The sequence below is a fragment of the Blennius ocellaris genome, assembly GCF_963422515.1.
Source record: "Blennius ocellaris genome assembly, chromosome: 13".
Classification (NCBI taxonomy): domain Eukaryota; kingdom Metazoa; phylum Chordata; class Actinopteri; order Blenniiformes; family Blenniidae; genus Blennius; species Blennius ocellaris.
In genome coordinates this window covers 12,415,056-12,429,022 of record NC_137662.1, presented here as the reverse complement: position 1 = coordinate 12,429,022, position 13,967 = coordinate 12,415,056, and the positions used below count along the sequence as shown (strand labels likewise).

The 13,967-nt window shown below is 41.3% G+C and overlaps 1 protein-coding gene across 2 annotated transcripts in view; it reads left to right on the top strand.

Moving 5' to 3' along the window:
- The window catches only part of mcu (mitochondrial calcium uniporter), a gene marked incomplete at its 5' end in the record, with an annotated part of 66,288 nt that overhangs the window by 15,221 nt on the left and 37,100 nt on the right, over nucleotides 1-13,967 (top strand). The window contains one exon of one of the 2 annotated variants that reach the window (XM_080507850.1): nucleotides 12,898-13,008. In XM_080507850.1, the coding sequence (XP_080363976.1) occupies nucleotides 12,898-13,008 (111 nt within the window). Of the gene's footprint in view, nucleotides 1-12,894; nucleotides 13,009-13,967 lie in introns of both variants that reach the window. The other variant, XM_080507849.1, reaches the window with a different exon arrangement.

Sequence of the window (13,967 nt, the reverse complement as noted above, 5' to 3'; positions counted from 1 at the left end):
AAGAGGCCGTATGTGAATGTGATGTAAAAATGCTGCCATCTTTGGCATCACTTCCCTGAGCTCGTTTGATATGGAAATATGTTCTGTGGTCAGATGAATCCAAATTTGAAATTCTGACACTGGTGAAACTCCAGGAAACTTGGAGTATCCAGATGAAACCCACACACATGGGGAGGATATTTAAATCCTTGTCTGGTGTTTGAACCCACGGCATTCTTACTGTGAGGTGAGGTTAAAACCTTAAACTACACCTGCTTAAATCAACTCTAAAAAGTATATTGAGGTTTTAGAAGGACATAAGTAATGCTCCCATCATATCTCTATTGGAATAATATTGGCACTTTTCAGCAGGACAATAATAAACCACACACTACTTTAGCACAACAGCATGACTTCAAAACATTTCAGGTGTTCAAGTGGCCTGTCTTTTATTACAGAACTTTCACCAAAAGGAAACAAATGCGGCATCATGAAACAAATAAACGTCCCGGGACTGTTGAGTCGCTAGCATGCTGCATCAAGAAGTGAATAAGATAAACAGTGAAAAGGAAATGGGGATTATACACTATGATAACCATTGCCCTGTCCCTGTTCTTTGAGATGTATTATTGCCATCAAATCAAAAATGAACTGATAATTACCAATAAATTGTAAAATATCTGATTAAACATCTAATATGTTGTATATGTTCTATAAAATTAACCACGACATTGAAAGATTTACAAAGCATTGTTTTATTACTTGCATTAAACACAATGTCCCAACCTTTTTGAGGGTTGGGATTTTAGAAATGGCTACAAGCATGTGACGGCTGGATCAGATTACTCGAATATTTTTTTTTGCATCAGCTGTTTCCTTGCTCTGCTATTATGAGTAACAGTGTAAGTCTTGTCTTTCGGGCCTTGATTTAAGAGTGGGTGGGGTTCTTCTCAGTCTTGGAATAACTGCACACGCGCTTCTCTCTGGCCCTGTTGTTTCGGTGTCTTCTGCTGTGTTTTGCCTGCTGTGCAACGGAGCCCCATGATGTCTCTGGTATATGCAGTGAGGAGGCGATTATCCGCCTGTCAGTAAAAGGTTAGGGAGTCGTTCCTGTACACAGCCACTTCTTTAAGATGAAATGCTTGTCATTCAGCCAGACAGCTAACAGATAGCACCCCGGCTGTCTTTTCCCAGGGAAAATAGCTAAGCAATGTGGAAACAGAGGAGCTGAGCTTAGCATGAGAGTCGATCAGTGAGCTACCTCCCACTGAGCTTTCAACTCGCACTGGCAGAGCATTCTCCTGACTGAGGTCCTGAGGGGGACCCTGGGGGAAAATCCCCAGCCCAGACCTGAACTGGATGCAAGGGGAAAGAACTGGGGAGAGAAGAAAGTAGGATGGAAAAGTTGAAGGGAGGCTGCGAGAGGTTAGGTGTGTGTGTGTGTGTGTGTGTGTGTGTGTGTGTGTGTGTGTGTGTGTGTGTGTGTGTGTGTGTGTGTGTGTGTGTGTGTGTGTGTGTGTGTGTGTGTGTGTGTGTGTGTGTGTGTGTGTGTGTGTGTGTGTGTGTGTGTGTGTGTGTGTGTGTGTGTGTGTGATTGTTTCTAAGTTTCACTCGCGGCCTGAGGCTGTTCATCTAAAGTTATAGTGCATTGAGCTATCTTGTAAATCCAGGTATTTTACACTTGTGTTTGGATTAGGTGACAACTCCATCATTCTCAGAATCGAGGCCACAGGGTTTATGTTCATGTGACTAATGAAGGCCATTTTTAAGGTGAGAAGTAAATACATGGACTTCGGGAGCTATTCAAAAACCCCCGATGCTGCTGTTGCCTGGGTAACCCATGAAACCATGACAATGTCCTTTTTCCAACAGAGAATTGAAGGTTATCCATCTCACAGTCGTCTGTTCGCTACTACAGTGAAAAGCAGTATCACTTTTCTCTAGTAGGATACAATACAACAGTGTGTGGACAACCACTTAAGAAACCTTTTTTACAACCCGACTACTGCTTTTCCATTAACTCTTTGCTTTTTTGCATTCAGTCAACACGTTTATCCCCAAGACTCATCCCAGTCTTGCATTTGAGTTGAATGGTAGAGTATGAGTAAATATGTTGCAAATATGATTTGAAAAATCGTTGAATTCCTGCTGCTCAGGTTTATCTTTTTCTTCAGCTGAGATAGTTCACACATGCATTTAATAATAACAACCCCTCATCATCACAATTTGTTTCTTTTGTTCTCATTTGGGTCAAAACTTGTGCTATGATGCTGTGTCATTGTACTAAGCACAAAAATAGATTTTATACGTCTTGGCCAACCGGAGGGTCACAGGAGGTCAGGTTGAGCAGTCCCATCTCTCAGATCTGCTCAGGGAGAGTGAAATTCATTGGATAGAATAATGATTGCAGCCTCATGGCTGAGCAGAAACTATGAAGCTAAAGTGATCATGGACGACGGATCCCAGTCCGACTTATACCTTTTGCAAACTGTCTTATTTTGGAAGGATGAATGAATAAATGTTTATTTGTATAGGACCTTTCAAAATTGATGATCCCAAATATGGACAGTGTCACATTTTATACATCCGACACGTTTGATTTTTGCAGACTTTCAGTAAAATCGGCTTGTAATCTTGCAGTTTCCAAGATTAAAACTCCACATTCGATGTTCAAATTTGCTGCCAATGCCATCATGGGATAAACAAGTGATGCCAACGAAAAACGGATCCAGACACCAATGGTGTTGATGTACAACAAATAAAATGAGAGAAAGAAAACAGAATGGTGATTCTGTCTTCAATTTTCCTTCATGGAAATCTGCACGCCATCGATTGGGTGTTGTGCTGTCATTTCCTGTTGTAATTTCATCCGTTTGTAAGAGGCTGTGGATCGTAGGAGCAGCCATCTGATTTCTGACACGGGCAGAAATGTATCTCAGGCGTCTTCAGGGCAGCCCATAGTGACCCCGCCTTCAGATGTGGCAAATTTTTATGTGACGTGCTGTGATCTATCACTGGTGGCTGGAGGCAGGATTTTACCACCACTGGCCACAGTGACATAAGAAGACGGGAATTAGATGTGCTGAAGTGTTGATGTGGTTGTGATGCATGTATTTTGTTACCGTTCACCGGGGGCAGTGGCAGTGTTCATCCATTTATCCCTCTTCTGACCCTGCTTTATCCAAGTTAAAGACTTTTGGAGCTGGAGCTTGCCTGCGCATCACTTTGATGAAACCCATCGGAAAAAGAGCCGCAGACAGAAAACATCTGATGTGAAGCGAGATCGCCAACCTTTGAGTTTGCCTTCACATTATCTAACTTACAGAAGCAGGACCATCCTACTGCAGAGTGCGAGTGATTCTAGTAAGATGTGAATGTGCACTGGAAAAAGAGGGAAAGTTCATCTTGGCTCATCTGGTAGAACCACGGACTGCTGCAGCAAATCAAAGCTCATGTTGTAGGTGAGCAGAGGAGCTCTTCATTGAGGTGGTGGGGGAAGAAACGGGAGGTCATTTTCAACCCGTAAGGTCAGTGTAATCTTCAACGTGAAAATGATTTGCTTAATCAGCTAATTATCATTTTAGTACTTTATTTGACAAGCTTGTCGGGGGATGGGAAAGCCTTTCGGCTTGCTGTTGGTAAATGGATTGGGACGAACGACCCTCCTGTGCACCAGTAATCCATCATGACTTTATGTTAAGGAGCCCGCCCGGTGGGGAACCAGTTAAACCTCGTCTAAGCTTTGCGTTCACCAGAGACGAATGACAAGTCCATAAAAATTTGATTGATGTGGCCGACTGGAGTCACGGCACCAGCTCAGTTGGTTGTTAAAGCTGATCTGCAGCATTGTGATGCCACCCTGCAGACTCCTCTTTAGGAGGCCTAAATAAGTAGTGTGACAAGTAGCGGGAGGGCGGTTGTGTAGCCTGATTAAGATTCAGTCTGTTATGTTTTCCTGCTTACTATTTTAGGGCTTGCAATATCTGAACACATGCAGAGTGCTCATAACTTTCTATCCAAGCTATGTATAATTTGAACCATAGCCTTGAGTGTAGACCACATTTTTGACTTTTAACGTAAATGAACAAATTATAAAAAAAAAAAAAAAAAAAAAAAAAAAAGGGAAAATATGCCCTTTTCAGTTCCAGTTTTATTTATGTTGCATTCCATGCATGCCCGGATTTGCTTTTTCGTATTTGCAGATTTTCACTGATGCTAAGAATGTGTGCTTTGTAGGGATTACACACAGATGCTAACAGACACGCCAAGAAACGCACACTCAGACCTTTTCTTTTCGCACCAGTCCTTTCGCTCTGATGCTTGTTTGCTCCATGTCTCTCTCTCTCTCCGTCTCTCTCATATGTGCCTGTGCTCCTTCCCGACTCTCGCCCACGCTACCACTCTTCTCTGCTGATCATCAGCTTTATCTCCATGGCTTGGAGGAATGTGTATGTGCTGTTTTTGTTTTGACGTAATACAAGCGGAGAGAAGCGGTCTGTGCAACATTTTAGGTTTCCCTGTGTCCTCGCAGCTCCAGACTGCTGCGAAATAATTTTTCTCCCCCTTTGTCTTCAATTCAAGCCTCTCTACAGGATCTTAAGTCCTCCCCTTTAAAGCTAAATAGAACAGCAAGTGGCTTTAAAAGTGCAACTGAGTCAGCGCTGTTACTTCTGACATTTCCAGGCCATTGTGGCTCTCCGTTATGCTGTCTCCCCCTCTGCCATTCGAAGCTTTATTTGGGTAACACCTGGGGCAATAAATCAGAAAAATATTGTTATGGTAGATATTCTGTGCTGCACCCTGTACCTGTGTTCCTCATTTTGTCTGCTCTCACGGTCGCTGAGATACCTGGACAGCTGCTTTGTTGCCTTGTGCCATTATGATTGAAGGCAGTCTTCAGCTGGACACCAGGCTGTCAAAATCAGTCCCTATAAAGACCGCCTCTGCGACCCTGCTGTGTATATGTGTATATCCCACATGAATGGGAAACAAATGTGACAGGGGCGGTGTGTATTTTCACCACGTCCAAGCGTCTACATTGGTCAGGTGATAAATGAGGGAAGATCCTGATGATACAGCCTTCTCTACCTCTGTCAAGATTACCAGTTTAATGGTAAAATCATAGTAATTCTAATTTTAAATCCTCTGTGTAATTGGAACATATTCCTTGTTAATGTTGGTGCATGGACAGAGTGCATCGTGAACACTTTAATCAGTTTCCCAGAGGAATGCTGGCAAGTTTTCATTTGTGTCAGCGGAAACATGCAGGAAAGCAGTGCTCTGGAGATTTTTCCATCTTCATGAGGACCAAGTGCGAACTGTGGTCATGTGTTCATTTGATAAAACTATATTTAAATGAGGATCTATGTGTTCAATACAGTAAAGGAAATATTTTCTTTAGAGGTAATCAAATCTATAACCCATTACAGGGACTTCTTTCTGTATCTATTTTTCAAGGTAAAACCCCTTACTTAAAATTAAAAGCCTTTTAGGCATTTTATATACCATCCATGGATTTAATTGTTCTTAATGTATTCTGTCTATTACTGTGAAGGCAGCTCATTTTGCTCCAGCATGTCATGTGCACATTTTTATGCACAGATTAGTTTCAATCCCAGGAGCAAAGTTGTTGCGTGCGATTGGTTAAGAATAGAAAACATATATGATGTTTGAATGGAAGTTGATTCTTGTTTTTTTAGGATGGGATTGTGAGTATCTGCACCCTAGAGACAATTGCACAGACCCACAATTTTCCCATGTGGATTTCATTAACATCTTCAAGAGGTCCACAATAGTCATATTTCCTTAGTGTGACTCCCTAACATTTGCAGAGTAGTTTTAAATTTTTATCAGTCTGTAGTCATGTCGGTCTATCTTCAGGTAAAAATACAGTAGGACCACTGAATTATCTGTCCATAGCAATATCATTCGCCTACTTTCATTGGATGGTGGTCGCTTGGCAGCACCCAGTCCTCTTAACCCTGCACGTGCAGGCGCAGGCTCACAGGGTGTGCTTAATGTGTTGGAAATTTCATTTAACTCTCCTCTGCTCTCCTATCTCACTGTCTTCATCTTTCCTCTTGGTCGCTAGTGATTGCCTGCAGACCCCCCCTTCCCCCCCTCGCCTCGGCCCTTCCCTAAGGCCTTTCTCCTACTGAAGAAGCAAAGAGAGTGAATGAAGTGGGAAAGAAGAACACGCGGAAACATAAAGGGATGAAGACCGATGAACAGATCACAATGTGAATCCCTTAAATTGCACAATAAACACTGGTCACACGAGAAAGGTCATTGAGAAATTGCAATTTTACAATGGGAAGATTAAGCCAAGAGAAACTTTCTTTGTGTAATCGGCATGCAGTATTAAGTAGCTGTGTGCATGTATGACTATTAGAGTATGTCTAAGGTAGAAATGACTATCATAAAAGCATAGCAGTGCTTTTCTTGGTAGATTGCCTTCCATTTACCATTAACTGCGGAGGTTAACTCACTTAACGGAGAACAAACAGAACTCCCATTAATTTGTCTGCAGGGATCTTTCAGCAGCTTCCTTATCATCTGGCCTGATGCAATCTGCTGATTTCTGAACACACAACAAGCTCCAACACACATCTGACAGTGTGCCATGTTATTACTGTCATGCTTAAATCTATATAAGGTTTGAGCTCGTCTATGAATTTGCAGATTTTTCCAGTCATTTTAAATGTATTTTTTTTAGGTTCTTTATATTCCTACTTCTTCTCTTCCATCTATGAACACCTAAATCTAATGATTCTTTAGAATTACACTGGTAGTGGCATTATTCAGTGAGACTGTCAGGAGTGTGATCAACATTGTCTATTCTGCTTGTCGGGAATTTGTCTTAATATGATTTTGCTGAGGATAATCAAGTTTTGGTTAAACGCTCAAGCCTCATGCTACCTTCAGAGTACACTGGCAGCCTTTGAGTTTTTGTACACGGTCCCACACATAGAGCACTGCCCGGTGTCTTGGTCATCTAAGATCAACCATTAGCGACATAGTGACTTGCCAGACGTCTGAAACCCCTGAATTGCTTGCTGACGGTTCAGTTCCAGTAATTGAAGCTCCTGATGATCACATCACTTCATATGCATTGGGAATGCGCAGAGGTGACAAAATGCTGGCTTACAAGCTGTGTAAACACGTAAGAGTTGCCAGGGATCAGGCGGCGCTCAGGTGTCGTACACAGCAGACTGACAAAACGCAGTGCCTGTGAACTCCAGTCTCAGTCACTGTGTGACTGCAGTTACCCGTGGAAACGGCGAGTCGCATGACCTCTCAAGGTTTCAGGATTGACACGTCTGTGATCGGTGCAGTCTGGTCCCTGAGCAACGGCGAGCTCATATCATAGAGCGCCAGAAGTACACAGCAGCCAGTGGACTCCAAATGTGACAAGAATTGTGAAGCTTTTTTTCTGTTCTGTTGAGCACATGATGCTGTTTGGGTGAGATTTGTTATCAACTAAACCCATTTAAAATGGTGTCACTCACTTAGAAGGTAAACATACGTTTTTTAGTGCAGCTGCTTGGTTATACCTTAAAACCGACTTGTTGGCAGTGATTATTGATCTTGTGGTATTTAGAGATGCACAATATCGATTTTCTTTATCTTACTTTTTGGAAGGTTATTAATACAGCAGCATTGATACTTGCACATATGTCTCCATCTAATTGCAAAAACACAGTGAAGTATCCCCTGAAGTCCAATTAACATATGAAAAGAACCAGTAAAAAAAGCAAACACTAAAGTTTGAAATTCAGCTCTGGGTGGCAGCACGGATTGCATTCATAATGTTTCATATGCCATTACTGAGGATAGTGAGGTTTTTAAAGCAAATACAGGTTTGCTGAAGAGGTCTTGTATAATTTCTTGTATATATAACATAAGTAACATTAAAAAAAAAAAAAAAAAAACCCAGCTTTTTCTCATTTTACTAATGAAAGAAAAATAATTTCCCAAATTATATCTTTTAATGAAATAGCCCTGTTTAGTTATTAAAATGTGATAATTATTGTGTATTACGTCCCAGAGCTTCTTTGGGTTATTGAGAGCTCCATACATATGCATCAATTTCATATGCAGTGAACGCTTGAAAACCTGCTTTCTTGCTGGAGTAACCCTGCAGCCACCTTCTCCTTTTGTTGTGTGTGTTGTAAGCAGAAAATAAGTGTTGTTTTTTGTTGTTGTTTTTTTTTTTTTTATTCACTTGTTTGCTCCTGACTTTGTTTCATGCTGGAGAAAAGGTGTAGTCAGTTGGGACTCAACCAGCTGGGACCTTTCGTGTCAGGAGGATAGAATGATGTGTGTGTTTATACATTCTGTGAGTTCCCACTCGGTTTATAGTATCTAGAGAGAGCAGCTGCCGTACTCTGTGGCAATCTAATCAACAGAAATAGATAGAGCCCACCCCTCTCTCCCTCTCTCTCTCTTAGCTGCAGTGGTCCAGAGGTCACAACAACCGCTTCATAAAGTGGTGCACATGTTACGATAGATTGTGTTAGAAGGGCATTTAGTCACCTCTTTGTAATACACTACTTAGCGAAGTGGGATTGTTCATTTGCTTGCAAGAGAACCATTTAAACTTCAGGATTTAATGTGTTTTAATTTTGTTCCTTTCTCTTACATTCAGTCTTTCTGTATATCGATCTCGGTGTGTCTGAAGCGTCGGAAGGGTCGATAAATGTGGGCTCAGCTCACCTGATCCTCTACAAATGGAAAGAAGTTACTTGCAGAGCAGTGAATTGTAATGGTTCCCACTGTGAGCCTCTTGTTACTTTTGGTTGATGATTCAAGAAGAATTGGCAGTGACCTCTGGCATTAAAGCTATTCTATTCTATTCTATTCTATTCTATTCTATTCTATTCTATTCTATTCTATTCTAATATGTTGTCAAATCTATTGGAAAACACTTTATATATTAATATCCTGTGTAATTTGGCAACTGCCCACAGTCTGTTGCTTCATGGCGAAGTTTGTGGATGAATATAGGCACGCTATGGTGTGAAAATGAGTCGGTGTGGCCGAGATGTGGCTTCAGTGACAATCCCACGTCAGAGCGGCGACACTTCCACAAATGCTATTCCTCCTCCACAGTCACACAACAGGGGAGACTCTTGGCAGTTCATGGACACTTTTTATAGTGTCTGGAGTCTTGAGGATAGGCCCCGCCTGTTAGTTGAAGCTGTATGCCCGAGTTGTCATAGATAAGGAAAGAGGCAATAACCCTGCTGCAACATGCTATCTTGGTTCCAAGGTCCATTGCTGGTCTTAATGTTGAAGACACTTTATTTGATGACCTTACTGCACTTTGCTAAAGCTGTAGTGTCTTCTTCCCTGCTGACTGTGGTCAGGTTGTGTATTTCACCTCTATAGAGGTGTAAGAGTCAACTGTAATTTGTGTTGAAAAGATAAAACTCATTCATCCAACTTCAATAGTTTCAGGAAGATGGGAGCCAATCACAACTAATGAAGGGCAAAGACATGGTACATCATGGACAGGGCAAACATAGAGTAAAATCACAACTGTCCTCGTTTCATTGATTTTCATGGCACTATTCAGCTTGTATCTAAAGTGACTGGTGCTTTGCAGTGAATACTGTAAAATAAATTACGGTCCCAGTTTATTTTTGATGGAATAAAATTGGTGTCAAAACCGTACACTGTGTTAGTTGTTGAAAATATGCTGAAGGATACAGAAATTGTGCATTCCAGAAAATGAGTGTCTTGAGCCAACATTAGTGCGGTTAATCACTTTGTGGCTAGTCTGAGTGCACCACTAAATTGTGTTTAAAAAAGATTCATTAAATGTGATAATTTTCTAGAATTGTCTTCCACTTTGTGCCACAACTAAGAGACAGAAAACCCATGCATAGGAAAAACATGAAACTCCCACACAGAAATGCCACCAATCCCAAAATGGAACTTGAGTTCCCTGCTGTGAAATGAGAGCTAACCACTGCACCACCATACAGTTCTAAATCAAACTCAATCATGCTCTAATTAAAGAAAAAAAAAATGAATTAACTGAGCTCAACAATGTTCTTGTGCATGTTCGCGGAAACTGAGCTGGAGGAGAAATGTCATCAATGCTGGTTAGAGCGTCATCGCTTTAGGGTATCGTATGTTGGAGCTCTGAACCTCTACATGTCAGCATGCTGAGAGGTATGGATTTAACAGAAATGAATATCATGCTTTCTCGCTATATATTATGCAGCCCCAATTTATTGATGTCTTCCCTGTGTAAAGTTATATGATTATATAACTGCTACTGTTGGCAAAAAATCAAATGATCATTATCTCAAGGCTGCGTTTGCTTGTCCAATGTAACTTACCACGGTTGGGAGTTGTTAAAGGAAAGGTAATTGTGTGTGTAATAACACGTGGAGAGAGAAGTAGACATCCACTCGTAGATTGGAGCTCTGAAGGCAAAAAGAACACAGTGGATGGGTCATTGGAGAATTACTACGATGTTAAAGCTTCCTGTGCCACTGTGCCGGGGTTCTTATTAAAGCCTTGTAGATTACTGTTGATTAGTGCCTCAATTCATTAGGCTCAGCTTCAGATGGTTGAGTGGTTTGCCATACCAGTGTATGGCTAAAATCCACCTGCCACATGAGACCTCTCCGTATGGGGGCTGGCAGTTTCCTCAGATTTCACCCAAATCTTGCACGTTCTCTGGAAAGCGGACTCTAAATTACTCAGTGTTGTGAAACGAGGAGTCGCTGTGTGTGAACGTGTCAGCCCTGTGATCACGCCGTTCTGACCCTGGAGTCACCTGTCAGAGGTGTGCAACACATCTCGGCCAGTGTATCCTGGGAAATGCTCCAGCAAACGAAGCAGCAGAATAATGAACCGATGGAAGGGAGGCACGCGGTTTAAAAACTGGCAGTTCATTACCTTCATTTGGTTTATTTTAGATGGCTAGTTTGACAGCTCGAGGAAGCATTTTTTGAATGGAAGGTGCCAAATAAGCGAGGGAGCTGTGTGACTCAAAATAAATGTATTAAAATTTAGTTTAATCCACTTTCAAACCTGACAGTGGCAAATAGTTGTTTTTTTTCCTGATTGGCAAACAAGCCAATGTGATTATTTTCCAGAACTTATTAATCTTTCTTTTAAAACGCTGTTGTTTTCATTCATTAAGAGACATTGTGACCTTACTCCTACGCACAGAGGTGGATTGCACTAATTATACAATGTTCCATGACCTATAAAATTCATCACAATTCATTGAAGTACACGTGGGAAAATGCAAAGTCATATGTCACATCCAAGGAGACATGCACAAATGTCACACCTGCTCTCAAAGGGATTTACCTCAGGCCTTCACAGGTTCATGCAGATGCTGGAAAATTCTATTATTGCATGATTTATAGTGAGCGTGTTTATTTTCCCCACATGTTTAAACTCGCTATGCAGCACGTCTTGTTTAGTTATCTGTATATCCTCCATTTTTTTTAGCAGCCTAAATTTGATTGGTGATGGTGGGTGGTTTGGAAAATAGTCTCCACGCATGACCTTCCTTGTGTGGAAAGCCAAGAGCAGGTTGGTGAAGTGTTAAAAGTGGCTTGTATTGTGGAAGTTTGTGTCCGAGACCCCAAAGAGAGACACATACTGATGCAAGTTAATGTGCACAACTTCAGAGAACATCACATTAACCTGTATTCCATTCCTTAGGACAGAAACGAGCCTTAATCTTTTCTACTACTTAAGCATCTACCTTTAATTGCGAGCACTAATGAGCATACTTCCATCCTTAAAGGTTTTTTTTTTTAAGTGTATGCCTTCTGAAAGCCAACTACCCCATGTCCAACACAAGACTTTTGCCTGCTAAAGAAAACATGCCTGTTCATAAAAAAATTAAAACAACAGTGGGTTATCAGTCTCATTTATTAAACAACAATAAAATAAAATGATGCTGCTCAAATGTTTAAAATCCTTTAGTTAATTCATGAAGTACTAGTTTTATGAATATTCTGTCATATTTCGGTGTACTTTAAGTGAACTAAATTAGTTTGAGATTTCTTTTGTATGTGGTCAGGTGACAGTTCAGTAGAGTGACACTAAACAATTGTACCAATAATAAACAAACTATATGAACTGAAACAGACTCTCTACTAAATACCTGATGGTTTATGATGCATTATTTGAACAATACGATTCCACCTAAATTGACATTTAAAAAATAATGCATTGTAACTTGCAGGACTGTAAAGTACCTCAAGGGGCACTACTGTACAATTTGGATGATTTGTTCATAGCATAACCTTGTGTAACTCAAAAATGTATCACGTTGGGGAGTTTAAAACGTAAGGAGTCACTACTTGTACAAATTTCCACTAATGTAACGCACAAGGGTCGTGTCATCCTCATGCCCATAAACACAGTCACATTCGCACATTCACTTAGAGTCTGTCACAGGGCTTACATCACCACATATTTACACTCGCAGATTCTTTTCAGCTTGTGTCCCACCTGGGATGTGGAAAGAAAGAACTGGCTGTTAATCCTGGTTTAGGTTTGGAGCAGATGCAGGCTGTTTCATCTCGTCCTGTCAGTTGCAACAGTATTGACTGCCCCACATTGACAAGAGTTTTCTCTTGACATTTCTATTGTCTTGCACACACAGACTAGGGCAAAAGGGAAATGATGCTGGCCTGTGATGGGAACGTGGTATAAAACACAACTATCACTTTCACGCCTCATTATTTTAAGCCTCTTTTTAGCTCTTTGTGATGTACTGAAGATCCCAGAAGTGGCTCTTTTACAGAAGAATAACATGGGGGGGGGGTTGCCATTTTGTTTTTGTATGATCATCCTAAAGACTTTGTTTTCACTGTGAGCTAATAATGATGCTCCCCGCCTTGACATTTGTGTCTGTTGGTGTGTTTTCTTCAGCAGGAGGTACTGTCTGCTCCTCTCACCCGTCAGACTGTCAGGAGAGCACATGGCCTACGGTCAGCGGCCCACTCGACACTCTTCACCCAGCCTACCACTGCCCTGTCTCCACAGGTTAGTGAGCCTGCATCGTCTATGTGTGTGCGTTATGAAAATAATGGATTGTTTCATTTTGTGCGCTATTGATCTCTGTGCCATACAACCGCGGGTGCAAACCCATATTTCAACCGTAGTGGGTGAGTCGTGCGGATGTGTCTGGCTCATTGATGTGGGTGGCGAGTAGCAACGGCCGGCATCGGCTTCGTCAGCACTTTCTGACGCCTTCATCGTCCATTGCAGTGGTGAAAGTCATTCGGAAAGGTCAATTGGGAAATTGTTGCATCATTATGAAGCCAAGATTTCAGATCGTTTTAGTTATAGGATCAATATCGGCCAGCCAAACTTTGGCAGTCACTTTAACCTGCGTCATTTTGCCTCGAGAAAAGCTGCCAACTGCACTAACAGGCTCAGTAAAGGTGGTTGATGGAATCCAGTGCTGTAAAGTCCTGATCCTGGACAGCCATTGTTTTAGATATCTACCTGGAAGTGACGTAATGCAGCTCTGCAGGAAGCAGCGTTGAAGTAGGATGCCATCGATATCATCCCCAAGTATACATCAACACTGGTTTATTTCTTTATGATCTTTAAGTGAGTTCATAAGTTACTGGGAAGTGTGAAATTTCCTAATGTACCACTGTGGAAAAAAAGGGTCATATGGTCAAAGTGGGAGTTTTCCACTGAGAGAAACATTTCATGAAATGAAAAGTTTAGAGAATTACCTGTTTGAAAGTACCATTCTCCAGGCTCAGCCTCATGAAGTCTGTTAACATCATCTTCCTCCATAAAAGCCAACAAATACTGACAAAGCTGGCTCACCTACATATGCAAACATAATGAGGTCAGGCAGATTTTATACGATTATTCACTTGTTGAATGCTGCCTTTGGACTGTTTTAAAGGGAAGAAAATTCTGAGCAACAAATTATATATGCAGTTATTCCTCCTACAGCTGCAACCTTTTTTTTTTTTTTTTTT